Genomic DNA, 13,378 nt, shown 5'->3' on the forward strand with positions numbered 1-13,378 from the left:
GCATGTGGCGCCATACGGAAGATTCACAATTCATCGTTGGTGACCCTAAGGTACACCTGGTTACATCACTGGTGACCCTAAGGTACACCTTGTTAGCATGTTACATCGTGGGTGACCCTAAGGTACACCTTGTTAGTCGTGGGTGACCATAAGGTACACCTTGTTAGTCGTGGGTGACCATAAGGTACACCTTGTTAGTCGTGGGTATGCGGCCTCAACGGCACACCTGGAGTAATATATGCATATGATGCATGTCATACATTTACAATCTCATGGACTCAACATTTAACTTATTACATAATTCCATTTAGTATGTCATTATTTGTCATAGTATCATAATCATAGTTTGTCTCAATAGTCCATTCTTAGGTCTCATGTCATTTGTCCATATTTCACATGGTCATGTCATCAATACTCCTCATAAGGTCCGCATAGGTATTCATAGAGAGCATTCTTGTTCATATTAAAACTCATTTATTATTAACATTAATTTCATACTCATTTATTACTTTCAACAAAGAACAAAGTATAATAAATAGAAAATCGGACAGAACAACGGCACCTTTAACAAAAACAGAGTAGAGTAAATAGAAAATCAAACAGAACAACGGCACCTTCAACAAACAACAAAGTAAAGTAAATAGAAAATCAAACAGAACAACGGCATCCTCAACAAGGAACAAAATAGAGTAAATAGAAAATCAGACAGAACAACGGCAAGGGATTGGGGGCCAATCCGACAAACAACTACCCAACAATTATCCCCACACCCCTGAGCGAGGTTCTCACTCCCCTCCTTACCTGGATAGGCGGAGTTGGAACTTGGGCAGGACCTCCTCCTCTGGATCCCCTCTTTCTTTTCCTTTTCTCTCTCTTTCTCTCTCTCTCTCTTCTCTTTCTCTCTCTAGGATTTCACTTCTTCTCTGTATAAAAATTTTCACCCCCCCTGCCCTATTTATAGGCAAACTGGTGTACCCGGAACGGCCCGTATTGAATTCGGAACGGCCCGTTCCGGATCCTTCGAATTTGTGCAAATTTCTCAACTGGAACGGCCCGTTCCAAAATCGGAACGGCCCGTTCCCAAAAAGCAGAACGGCCCGTTCTAAAACCAGAACGGCCCGTTCTTAATCTCAGCAGAACGGCTCGTTCTCCATCCGGAACGGCCCGTTCTCCATACCAGAACGGCCCGTTCCAGGCCCGTTCTGGGACTACAAAAACCTCACATTTTCAACATTTGGAACGGCCCGTTCCACTTTTGGAACGGCCCGTTCCGAAACCCAAAATATCCCTATAACTTTATTAAAATTACGAAAATGCCATTAACAAAAATAATAATAAAAATTTGGGTGTTACAAGATAATACATTTTTAAATAAAATAATTTTGAAATCTTTAATTTCCTTATCTAAAAACATTTTTATCCATAAAATATCTCAATTAATAAAAATCATAATATATAATCAAAATAAGTTAAAACAAATAAAATATATTTATATCTCTAATAATTAATATAACAAACAATTTCACAAATTTTTCTTTAATTAAGAAAAATAATCATAATTATTTTAAAGAAATATTTAATATAATTATAAAACTTATCTATTTAATTAAAATATCCTTTTAATATTTTTAGAAAATTTAAGATGTTATAATTCTTTCTCTTTAAGAAATTTTGTTCCCGAAAATAAAATCAATTGATAGAGAGAAGCACATGGTGACATGGAACAACAACATGAACGTTTGGTACCAAATTAAGTTTCGTAGTATTCATAAGAGTTATAAGTTTAAATGTTAACTTTCTAGTGAGGGTAGAATTATCCAAAAAGGAGGTTTAGAATCCAAGTGAAAAGCATATTTCCAATGACACATGCTCATATGCAAGTCACAAAATACAATAGAATCTTCTAGTATTAGATTGAGTATAAAAAAGTCAGAAGTAACAAGTTCTTAATCTAGAAAATATTGAGAAAAAGAAAAGAAAATCATGTTCTATATATTTAACTCCTATTTTTATTCTTAGTATTTATATAAGGAGATAGTCATCTTTGTAGTTATAAATAATTATAAAAATTTAAAATAATTAATTTTAAAATGTTTAATAATTAAAATTAATTAAAACTACAACAGTTATATTATTATTTTTTATTAAAATTAATATTAATTAAATTTAAAACCTATAATAAATAAAATAATTATTTTAAATTAAATTTAAAATAATTTCATGAATAAATTAATCTTTTAAAATATACGACACCAAGAATATTCAATATATATATATATATATATATATATATATATATATATATATATATATATATATATCTTGACAACATAATTTTTTTCTACTTCACAGCAGGAATAAGGGTTTAGAGGTGCCAAAAGATAAATTTCAGTATTTTAAATTTTCTTCACCTTTTGTTCATTTTGGGTTTCACACTTCCTCGATACCTTTCAACCATATATCAAACATAAAGGTGTTCCTGTATCAGGATACACTTTACTTTTATCTCTGAGTTGTCGTTATCTTGGTCTTCGGTCTTCGGTCTCTTCGCTTGGCTCTAAGTAATCCGAGTAGAGGGGGAGTGCTTGCAAAAGACATCCCGATACTCAAGTAAGTGATCGATGTAATAAATGCAGTAGTTCAAGTTAGTTACGTACCTCGTTGAGGGTCTATTTATAGTGGTCGTTATTGGGCCGCGATTAGGGAATGAGCCCCTGGAAATTAGGGGGTTAAATCAGTGTATTAGGTAAATTAATCTCTCATTAATTTACCTAGCTCGACTCCGTGTCTTCGAGTATGCGAATCCCGCTAGCCAAATCGGTCAACCCCTATTTTACCGAGCCGACCGATCCGGCCGTGCTAGGTGTAGGGATAGCAAATATACCCATACCCGCGGGTAATACCTGAACCCGTCCCGACTTTGACGGGGAATACCCGGTTTGACCGGGTACGGGTACGAGTACGGGTAAAACCCGATATATTAAATCGGGTATGGGTACGGGTACGGGTATGTACTTACCCGCCCCGTACCCGTACCCGTCCCCGTTTCCATTTTTAATTTAATACTCACTTTTAATTTAATTATATTAAAAAAATTAATATTTTTTATGTGTGATTATTTATTATAATATGAGATAGAAAAATAACTTAATTATAATTTAATATAATAAAAAAAATTAAAAATAAAAAAATTGACGGGTACGGGTATACCCGATACCCGACGGGGACGGGGATGGAGATGAAAACCACATACCCGACGGGTACGGGGACGGGGATAGATTTGACTCGCGGGGACAGGGACGGGTATCATAAAACCCGTACCCGCCCCGCCCCGTTGTCATCCCTAGCTAGGTGTACTCGGCCAGGTCGACCAAACTAGATGTGATCGACCTGGCCGGTTATCTGGTATAAAAGGTATTCAAGCCATGCTTGGCCATCTGTATATATTTCTCATAACATTGTTAAGACAGACTTTCAGATAGAGCACTTCTTGCTCTTTAAAGGCATGGCATTTTCAACCAAAAAGGAGGATGAATGTCCTTGACTATTCAACCAAAAAGGAGGATGAATGTCCTTGACTAAACAAATGCTTCATTTTGAATTCTTATATGCTGTTTACTTGGGTAAAGTAGTAAAGGTAAGGATTCATTTGGTGTCATGCTGACTTAGTGAGAGTGTATAAATGGTGTAATTATTCCTTCCTAAATGAAAGAAACCACCACTGGATTAAATTATGCAAAATATTTTCAAGCTGGTACTACTTTGTCTCTAATTATAAATGGTGTAATATAGGAACTCACCAAATGTCCTGTGATAGTCTTTTGCACCCAAATTCTAAAATATGGATTAACCAAAACCAATGAGCACCATAACACTTTGTATTCGCCTACCCTTATGATTTGCGAGAGATGTCAAGTTCAAGGTTTGTGCCTTCCAACTAAGGAGATACATCGCTTAATTCATAAGCCATAGTTGCCTTCTTTGATAAATAAAATTTATGTCACGTTTAATATATCTTATGAGACGAAAGGATTTTTTTTGTCACTGTTAAAGCTTTTTTTAACAGTGTAGGTTTTAGATATCCCCCAACCTTAGAATACCTAAATTCTAATTAAGGATAAAATTGAGGTTCGGCTTTACAAACGTTCATTAGAGAACGTGTAAATTCTTTCCTAAATTTTTTCTCTTTTCCCCAAGTCTCCAAAGAAAATGATTCCTTGCATTTCCCACGTCTTTTGCCTTTTACATATTCCTTGCCCGTGTAAGGCATGTACAGATAGATTCCATTCGTAATCCACTTCCTTAAAACAAAAGGCATATATCTTGGTCTCTCCAACTTTACAGCTCCATGCCTCCATGGCTCGGGAATCGCAGGTAATAATATCCAGTTTGGTTTTTTTTGTGATTTTTGATCAATTTAAGCATGTGGCAAGCATTCTTTTTAAGAGTGGCTAATCCATCAAATGCAGGCACCTCGTGTCACACAGATACAGGTCCGAGTGGACTGTAACGGCTGCGTGCAGAAGATAAAAAAAGCACTAAATGGCATTCATGGTAGGTATATACATGAGTTTCTCTTCCAAATGACGCAGCAACATCACCAGACTATTGATGAAATTTATCCTTTTGCAGGTATACATGATCTTCGTGTTGACTTACACCGACAAAAGCTCACAATTATTGGGTGGGCAGATCCAGAACAAATCGTCAAAGCAATTAAGAAGACAAAGAAGAATGCCACCATATGTTCTAGCATTGAACTAACTTCTCCATCTAGACCAAGAGAACCAGAACCAAAAGAAAATGCACCAGCCCCTGATGCAACACAACCACCACCAGCACAGGCTCCACCACCATCAGAACCATCACCTGAAGCAACACCATCTCACATACCTACACGGCACAGTGCAACCCGACAGTTGCAGAACACAGGAACAGAAGAACTAGAACAGTTTCATGTGACACACCATCATCTGCCTAACTATATTAGCAGATTCAGTTCCGGCCACCATCATGTTGAGCACTGGCACAAACACCATAATGGCCCTGTATTTCTACAGGAGCCATCCCAATCCATGTATGTGACACACAGCTATAATACACACATGCCTTCATCATTCGTCACTGAATACGAATATGTCAGATCACCATCAAGATACACACATTACAATAGTATAGAACACTACGGTGGAGATTACCAAAACAGTAATGTAAACATCACTTCCATGTTCAGCGATGACAATCCAAATGCATGTTGCATTGTCTAGTTAGGGTGTCGAGCTACTTATGAAAAGTAAATAGAAAATCTCTTGTGCTTTCAATTGTATTGATAAGTGAGTTGTCGAAGACGATTCGTAAAACCATATAATTTGAAAATAGAAAATAAGAATACTTTAGTTTGCATGAAATCACTATGATGCGAGACTGGATAATATTCCTAACTTCTGGGTGCTAGAAAAAAATATTCTGGATTCGTTTCGTGAGAACCAAAAAGCACAATGAAAAATAGTAATAAAAACATGTTCGGGTAAATATATGTCAATGTGGTCGAAATATATCTGCCAGTTAATTTGCTACATGTAGGCCAATTTGGGGTATGCAAAACTGGTATCATGAAAACAAAGCTGTTGTAGATCTGGAGGAAACAATTTCTTAATCGGAGTGTTTTGAGAATGCCTTCAAGAATTTAGCAAAATATGCCCGAGCTATATCTATTTTTACTTATCAGTAAAATTCTCAAATTACATAATTATGGCTGAATCATTTTTAACAAATCTAGACAACACCAAAAATTCTCTCTGAGGAAGTATCTATCTATATAGCAACAAAATTGTGAACAAGAAGCAGGGTGAAAATACAGCTTCTATTCCTCTATCTTTGTCAGCCGCAAAAGAGACAACTCAGAACCCAATCTATAAAGTGAATCACAAACAGTTAATAATAAAACTCAAATTACAATTACCAATTCACTAAAAAATAATAAACATCCGATTAATAACCATATATGGACTTATTTGATAGCTAGAATTATGAACATCACGAGACAATACCATAATTTTTAGGGTAAAACAAAAAAGAAGATTGAGAAACAAATAACCAAACATGTCAACAATTTGGATACTGTATATACAGATTAGTTCTCCAAAGAAACAATTGTAGATAGTAACCACTAGTTGCAAAATAGTCTTTTATTATGATATCCTAAGAAGCAAAGAAGAAATTATTTTGGTTAATTAAAATTTACATGAATCTAACTAAAGAAAGATCCTCCTTGAGTTTTAAGAATTAATGACGTGGAAAAGGTATATAGGCAATAAGTAGCAAGAGACAACAATACATTATCAACAATAATTTAAGCAATCTAGAAAGCGGATTCTAGAATCCCAAACATAAGCAGAAATATGATATGAAGTATCAGAATGGGTGTCTCCAAACTCGGTTAAGATCATCTTTATCCAACCACATTTATCTAAATTTGGAATGAAAAAATGCATGTCATAAAAACTTTAATGTATGCAATTACCTCAGAAAAAATTCCAACTAGCTTTCATCATCAGTACTTATTTCAGAAGCATCATCTTCCTTGTGATAATATTCATCTTTATCTTCATCTTCATCTTCATCTTCATCTTCATCTTCATCTTCATCTTCATCTTCATCTTCATCTTCATTTTCTACCTTTTCTTCTGCTTCATTTTCTTCAGCTGGAAGTTCATGCACCGAATGACTTATAGTCTGAGAAGCCTTGTCAACCTGAAAGTAAATTTAATAAGGCCCCTGAAAACCAATATCAACAGAATGCCAAACTAATTTTAAATTGTGACTATACCTGTGATGTCACCAGTTGTAGACGACCTGATAATTGTAACAAATGCTGAAGAGTATCACCTCTAGATTTGGTAATCTGAAAAGTCGTACACAATAATTCAAATTCTCAAAAATTTATCAAAGTAAAGCCATATCACTCAAACAGAACCAGAAAATCAGAATGACCTGTAGAAGCAAATTTGACAAAGAAACAAATCAGAGTAACTTTAGTTTTATTAAATAAATACTAATAAATACCCAATCAGTACAAAACATCCCATTGTTCCTAACCTATATCCTATTTTTATCCTTATACCATGCGTTTATTCATATTGTGCCACAACAAATCACGTTTTTATTCCCACCCCAGAAGAACTGCTAAAGGAATATTGTTTTATAAAATCAGACTATGATGACATGTTCAAGTTTCAGTTTTTTGACAGGAAATTTAGAATAAATGTTCAAAACTATAAATGCACTTTAAGCAATTAATCAGGCATTGCAGTTTCGTTATGTTGACTAGAAATTGATAAAATAAATAAATAAAAAACAAACACACATTAGAAAAAGAACAAATTACAACATAAATGGCATAAGCCATGTCAGATATTGCTATGCATAACATAATATAATATTAATCAGCTAACTAGGCATCATAAAACAAAGATAAGCCGATATAAATTAACTGATCCTTTTGCCATTTCATTATCTTCCAAGTTTTTCTATTAAAAAAGGAATAATAGGATATTAATGAAGCATTCATTATACAAGAAGGAATAATAGCCTGATCTGCAGAAATAAATTAGGAGAAGTATATTTAGATTTGAAATTTTCATATTGAAAATAAAGCATGATGAATTTAAAGTTGAGATAGCAGATACATGCAAATAAATGAGAAAGCAAAACTTGAGATAGCAGATACCTTGTCTAAGGAATCAAGAGTATGCGTCACAGATTCCTGAGCAGTTACATTGTGACCATGATTCACTAATATGCTATATATCCACGGAAGAATATACTTTCCACTAGATGACCTGTTGAATAAGGATTTACAAATGTCAAGAAAACAAATAATGTTAGATATCATAATCTGCTTGTTTTTGCTGTCTCTCTGCAAATTTTTTAAAACAGGAAAAAATGCAGAAATGGTGGTATTTTTCTAATTATTTCTGAAAAATTGTTTTCTGAAACCAAACAGGACTTACACAGTTACACTAAATAGCATCCTTCTTAATATGATTCTGAGCTATCATTTATTCCCATTCTTCTAAAATACTTGAGTTGATGAAGTATTTATCATCAATAGATAAAATTTAAGTTTGAGAATTGATAAACATTATCATTAATACAGTATTCTGCCAGTAACATCATGTTAGGAGTTGATTTCAGAGCATTCCAGCAAAGGCAAGACACCTTACAGAAGAAAGCCCAATAAAAGAAGCCAAACCTTGATTGCCATGCAGCCAGTAACACTTCTAGTAGCTTGAATGCCTCATTTGACTCCATAGACAAAACAGCCGCTCTCATCTGATTAATGGATTTTAAATTCAGGTGCATAAACAATTACATGCAACTTTTAAAAAATATGGGCAATTAATATAATAACAATGACAATTAAAAATGTAAATAGGTAAAACAAATAGAGCCAAAAGATGTATAGCAATAGCTTCCACTGTCTTAAAAACACAAACAGTCACATCATATCATAACTTACCTTTTTCACCGGAACAGTAGCTTCCAGATCAATAGCCTTTAACAATGTAGAGCAAAGTTCAATGTTTGATGCATATTCACTTTCACTGGGAAGAATCCCTAGTGATCTCAGCCGGTCCTCCATGCAAATTACATCAGTCTGACTTTGGGCCATGTCATCTGCATAGATCGGTAAAATCACAGATTAAGCAAAACAGAGAATTGTCAACCCATCTTCTTTGTGTACACTTAGTAGCAGCAATATACAGAAGACAAGGACAAATTATATTAAAAACACATCCCATTTGATGGAGGAAATGCCAATCAGCCAATGCCATTTGCAATGGCAAGAATGCTACCACATTGACTGGGGTTGGGGGAAAAGTTACAATTCATAAGCAATTACAATTCCTAAATATTTTTTATTGAAAGGTGAAACTGTGCTGTTAGCCTTAAAATAGTGGCATTCAATATAAGGAGTTTAATGGTTCAGTTTTTATACGAAGTTTTTACATAAAATGTCTGATGAGATTGCATACTAGTGATAATTACAAAGACATTTAGATAGCTTTTAAACAAACATTCAATAGCATCTAACTACATTCATTAGATTGTCCTTTAAAAAATGTTTAAGATTATGAATAGAAAAATATATGAAATGCACTGCTATTATATAGTAAAACAAGAATTTATACTACTCAGATACAAAAACACAAACACAAATACCTAGAAGTTAATCAACCACGAGAATCTTGTTCTGCATACTCTGCATTAATTCAACAACTAGAAATTTGTTCTACATACTCTGCATTATTTCAACAACTACAAATTTGTTCTACATACTCTATGTAAGGGTCCATGCAGGGTGAACTGGTTATATAGACAAATGAAATTTCCATATTGAAATATTGAAATTGATTAGCAAGAAAATAGGGTAATAACTAATAAGCCAAAAAGAATATGTTCAGTCTCTGTAATAATTGATTCATTAATCAATCATGCATTTGTTCAAGAGAAAATGGTATAAATACCTTTTATCTCAATATAATCAGCTTTACTAGTTCTATCCGAAGATTTTTGAAATGCTTTCCCTTTCTCATCAGAATCGAAAACCTTAGGAATTGGAAGCAAGGCATCCTCAGCATTAGCTCGATCTAGTGTAGTAACTGCCAAAACATACGAATAGCAGTTAGTAATTTAAAATAGGATCAGGAATACAATTACTAAGAAATATAAGATCAGCTTATTTTAGAGGATAAATTCAAAATTAGTTATAGGATCAGATAATAAGATTATGAGCACCTAAGCAAGCAATGAAAAATATTGTTTTAGGGATCCCACCTTACTCAAACTATTGAAATACTTTATTGACAAAAATAATCAAAATAAACAAATGCTCATGAAAAAGAGTTGATCAAAGGCGCAAAGAATCTTACCCGTTTGTGTATTTAACCCCTTAGATTTGACAAGAGATTGATTCTTTGGAAGAAGAACACCATCGTGGGAGACATTCAACTTTACATCCGTACCAGAATGCACTATAATTTTTCTAAACGATGGTTTTACAAGCAAACCATAAACAAGAAATACCTGCCCAGAAGCTGGCTTCTGGATGCCTTGCAATTTTGCAGCATAAATAGCTGGCAGAGCTCCCTTGAAATTTCTGGAGGACATGTCTTCTAAAGATAATGATATTTTTGTGGGTTTTGCATTACGTAGTTCTTCAATACTATTTCCAAACCATAAATAACAAACACCAGTTTCTGAGATGGCCAAAACACACATGCCAGCCTCATCATGCTCCCCACTATCAATGCACCTGCTATCAAGAAAGACAGCAGGGTGCTCCATCGCAAGAACACAACTAGCTGACTGCTTTTTTGCACTATCTATCCTCCAAACAGCAACATATCTTTCACCAACAGCAGATGAGAGGATATACTTGCCATCTTCAGTGAAAACCATGCATCGAACGGATCCCTGTTAATTAAACTAAAAACAATTGTTATACAGACAACAGAATCATCACAAAGATGATTTTAAAAAAATGCCTGATTTTAGGACAAATTAAAAGAGCACTGGTAGAGTATATGCATGTATACAGGGAAATATATATGAGACTCACAGGATGACCAGAGAACTTTTGAATCTTTTTGTGGTTAGAACAATTAAAAATCTTCAGTTGTGCTGCTGCAGTAGCCAACGTCTTCCCATCTGACATAAGTAAAGAAGCAATTACCAAATCAGTAATCAAAATAGAAGTAATAATACCTACAAATTGGATATTCATCAAAATCATATATTTCGCTGAAGCCCTTTTGACTCATTGCACCATGAGGATTATTGCTAACAGTTTAGCATCCATTCAATAAATATGGACCCAAAAAGATAAACAGCTTTTTATTCTAATAATAACAAAAGAACTATCTTTGAGAGTAGATGACCTCCTTGACTAAATTTGGATCATTCATCATTGAACCTTACAATTAAGAAATTGAGCTTTCTATTTGCAAATTTACTTTTAATCACAATGCACAAGAAGCTTAAATAAATTCCAGGGGGTAACTCAATACCACACACCATGTTCAAATGTCTACTTCATATTAATTTAGCCAAGACAGGAAAGGCATTGATTTCAGTTCCTCCGCCATTAAAATAAGGCTGTGAAGGATACATACCTGGAGAAACACACATGCAGGACACGGCCTTTGTAGAAGCTTTAAATTTCTCCAACAGGTTTCCTGTCATGAAATCTATGACACATACCATCCCATCTGCACCAGCAGTATATATGCTTGACCCGTGTGCAGAAGATGCAATGGTTCTCACACCTCTGCAGTTGAGTTGAGCGAACAAGAAAGAGAGAAATTAGGAACTATTGATTGGAGTCACCATTTCCAATTATCATGGATTTACATGATTTTAAAATCTTAAGAGCATTAGGGCCAAAATCATCCATCAAAACACAGTAATAAATTGAACAAAACTTCGGTTAAGTAGTGCTTTTTAGTGTTGTTCTCCAATCAAATTTAGAGTTTCACCTTCACAATTCGCACAGTTAATGTCAGCCTCACGGAGGTGCAACTTCAATTTTAATCAGAGAACAATATTAAAACCAACTAAGCTACTACTACAGCTAAGCTTATTAAGGGGGAGAAAAATCTGATATCTAACCCTGGATGACAATCATTAATTCTCCAACTCAATTGACCAGCAGCTACGTCAAGTGCTAAAACATCACCACTACCAGTTCCAAGCACTAACAATGAGGATGCATGCTTCCTTTTCCTCTGCAATAATTCACAATATATAAGGTGTAAATATATATATATATATATATATATATATATATATATATATATATAGTTCTAGAAGAAACAATGCATACATATATACACATATGCATATAATAATTGCAAATAGAAGAGGAAGGTACCTTTCTTTCGAAGGATAACCACTTGATGCAAGTATAATCCAGCGCAAGATGGCCGTTAACAGATTTATCGAGTAAAGTAGTTGAAGGAGTTGACGCAAAATCCGCGAACTCGGTCTGGACCTGACCGCTGAGCGTGTCCCATATCTATGCAGAGAAAATGTTGAGATGCAACAGTGAATAACTGTTGAGGAAGGGAAAGGCTTAGAAGAAAGAAAGGATATAGAAAAAGGAAAACCTTGACGCGACCGTCTCCAGCGGTGATAGCGAAGAAGTCTTGAGAAGGATTGAAAGCTGTCAAAATGCCTCTGATGTCCGTTGAAGCCATAGCAAACGGTAGAAGCTCGCAAGCCGCTGGGAGAAGAAGGAGTGAGGGTTCGCGTTTGCAACAACAGAAAAGAGGGAAACAAACTAGTTTCGTATCGGATCGAGTCGGGTTGCTTTTAAGTGTTTTTGGAGCACGATTTTCTTTTTTAATTGCCTTTTTGTTTTGCGGATTACCCATTATTCAATATGGGCTTATACTCTTCGGCCCAAACAATTAAAACTTTTTGAAATTTATTATCACTATGTATAAATTATAAAGGTTCCACTTAGGGATGGTAAAAATATCCGCACCCGCGGGTATTTGTGGGTAAAATTTGTTACGGATAATAAATGGATAGGTTAATTGGGTACCCGCGGATAATGGAAACAGATAATTTTTTACCCGTTTATAAATGGGGAGGGGGCGGGTATGATGATATCCATACCCGCGGGTACCCGTTTAATAATATTTCTTAAATATCCTAATTATTTTTGTACCACATAATCCTAAAAGTACACTCTCTCGTCTTAGTTTCTTACAAAAGTGAGGTTGATGAAGTTACCAACATGTGTTAAGCATGTTATAGAATTATGTTGGATATAATTTGATTAATTTTCTAGCTTTGATTGGACCAATAAAATTTATGTATTTTAAGTTGTTTACTTTCGTTTGAAATTATGAGATTGAATTATTGTAGCTTTGTGATGAGACTTTAACTTGTAAGATTGATGTATTTTAAGTCATTGATTATCTTATATTTTTATTATTATTTCAACAAAATTAACGTTAAATACAAGTTCAAAATTAACATTGAATTTTTATTTTTAATATTTCAATGACATTAAATATAGACTTAAAATTATTTGTAATATAATTTTTTAATTTTTTAAAAAATTTATAAATATCCGTGGGTATTCAAGAAATTCATGGGTTTTACAAAAATGTGATATAAGCTCAATGGATACCCGCGCGGATATGGGGTGGATATGGGGACAATTTTTATCTAGCGGGACGGGAGCGAATTTACTATTACCCGCCCCCATGGGGCCCCATTGCCATCCCTAGTTCCACTCTACTTATTCATTCTATCTCTCATTTCAATACTTTCTTCTCTTGTTAAGATGGTGAACTTCATTCTC

The 13,378-nt window shown here is 34.4% G+C and overlaps 2 protein-coding genes across 2 annotated transcripts; one reads left to right on the forward strand and one right to left on the reverse strand.

Annotated features, from left to right (window-relative positions):
• Window positions 1-4,219: 4,219 nt before the first annotated feature.
• Window positions 4,220-5,408, forward strand: LOC109807401 (uncharacterized). Its single transcript, XM_020369918.3, has 3 exons — window positions 4,220-4,374; window positions 4,470-4,554; window positions 4,633-5,408. The coding sequence occupies exons 1-3, from the start codon at window positions 4,357-4,359 to the stop codon at window positions 5,265-5,267; spliced, it is 738 nt and encodes a 245-aa protein (XP_020225507.1). The 5' UTR covers window positions 4,220-4,356; the 3' UTR covers window positions 5,268-5,408.
• A 277-nt stretch (window positions 5,409-5,685) lies between these two features.
• Window positions 5,686-12,359, reverse strand: LOC109808655 (transducin family protein / WD-40 repeat family protein). Its single transcript, XM_020371733.3, has 13 exons — window positions 12,171-12,359; window positions 11,936-12,079; window positions 11,674-11,789; window positions 11,178-11,332; window positions 10,625-10,713; window positions 9,936-10,479; window positions 9,531-9,665; window positions 8,522-8,679; window positions 8,255-8,334; window positions 7,730-7,841; window positions 6,830-6,904; window positions 6,524-6,753; window positions 5,686-5,912 (listed from the first exon to the last, which is right to left on the reverse strand). The coding sequence occupies exons 1-12, from the start codon at window positions 12,258-12,260 to the stop codon at window positions 6,541-6,543; spliced, it is 1,911 nt and encodes a 636-aa protein (XP_020227322.2). The 5' UTR covers window positions 12,261-12,359; the 3' UTR covers window positions 5,686-5,912; window positions 6,524-6,540.
• Window positions 12,360-13,378: the final 1,019 nt, after the last annotated feature.

This window comes from Cajanus cajan, chromosome 5 (assembly GCF_000230855.2).
Source record: "Cajanus cajan strain Asha chromosome 5, NIPB_CcT2T_4, whole genome shotgun sequence".
Classification (NCBI taxonomy): Eukaryota; Viridiplantae; Streptophyta; class Magnoliopsida; order Fabales; family Fabaceae; genus Cajanus; species Cajanus cajan.

Excerpts from the sequence above, each read along its gene's own strand:
- LOC109808655 (XM_020371733.3), bottom strand. The coding sequence starts at position 12,260 with ATGGCTTCAACGGACATCAGAGGCATTTTGACAGCTTTCAATCCTTCT. Across the intron at positions 11,333-11,673 it reads ATTAATGATTGTCATCCAGG|AGGTGTGAGAACCATTGCAT; the intron begins GTTAGATATCAG and ends ACTCAACTGCAG. Across the intron at positions 10,480-10,624 it reads AAAAGTTCTCTGGTCATCCT|GGATCCGTTCGATGCATGGT; the intron begins GTGAGTCTCATA and ends TTTAATTAACAG.
- LOC109807401 (XM_020369918.3), top strand. Across the intron at positions 4,555-4,632 it reads AGCACTAAATGGCATTCATG|GTATACATGATCTTCGTGTT; the intron begins GTAGGTATATAC and ends ATCCTTTTGCAG.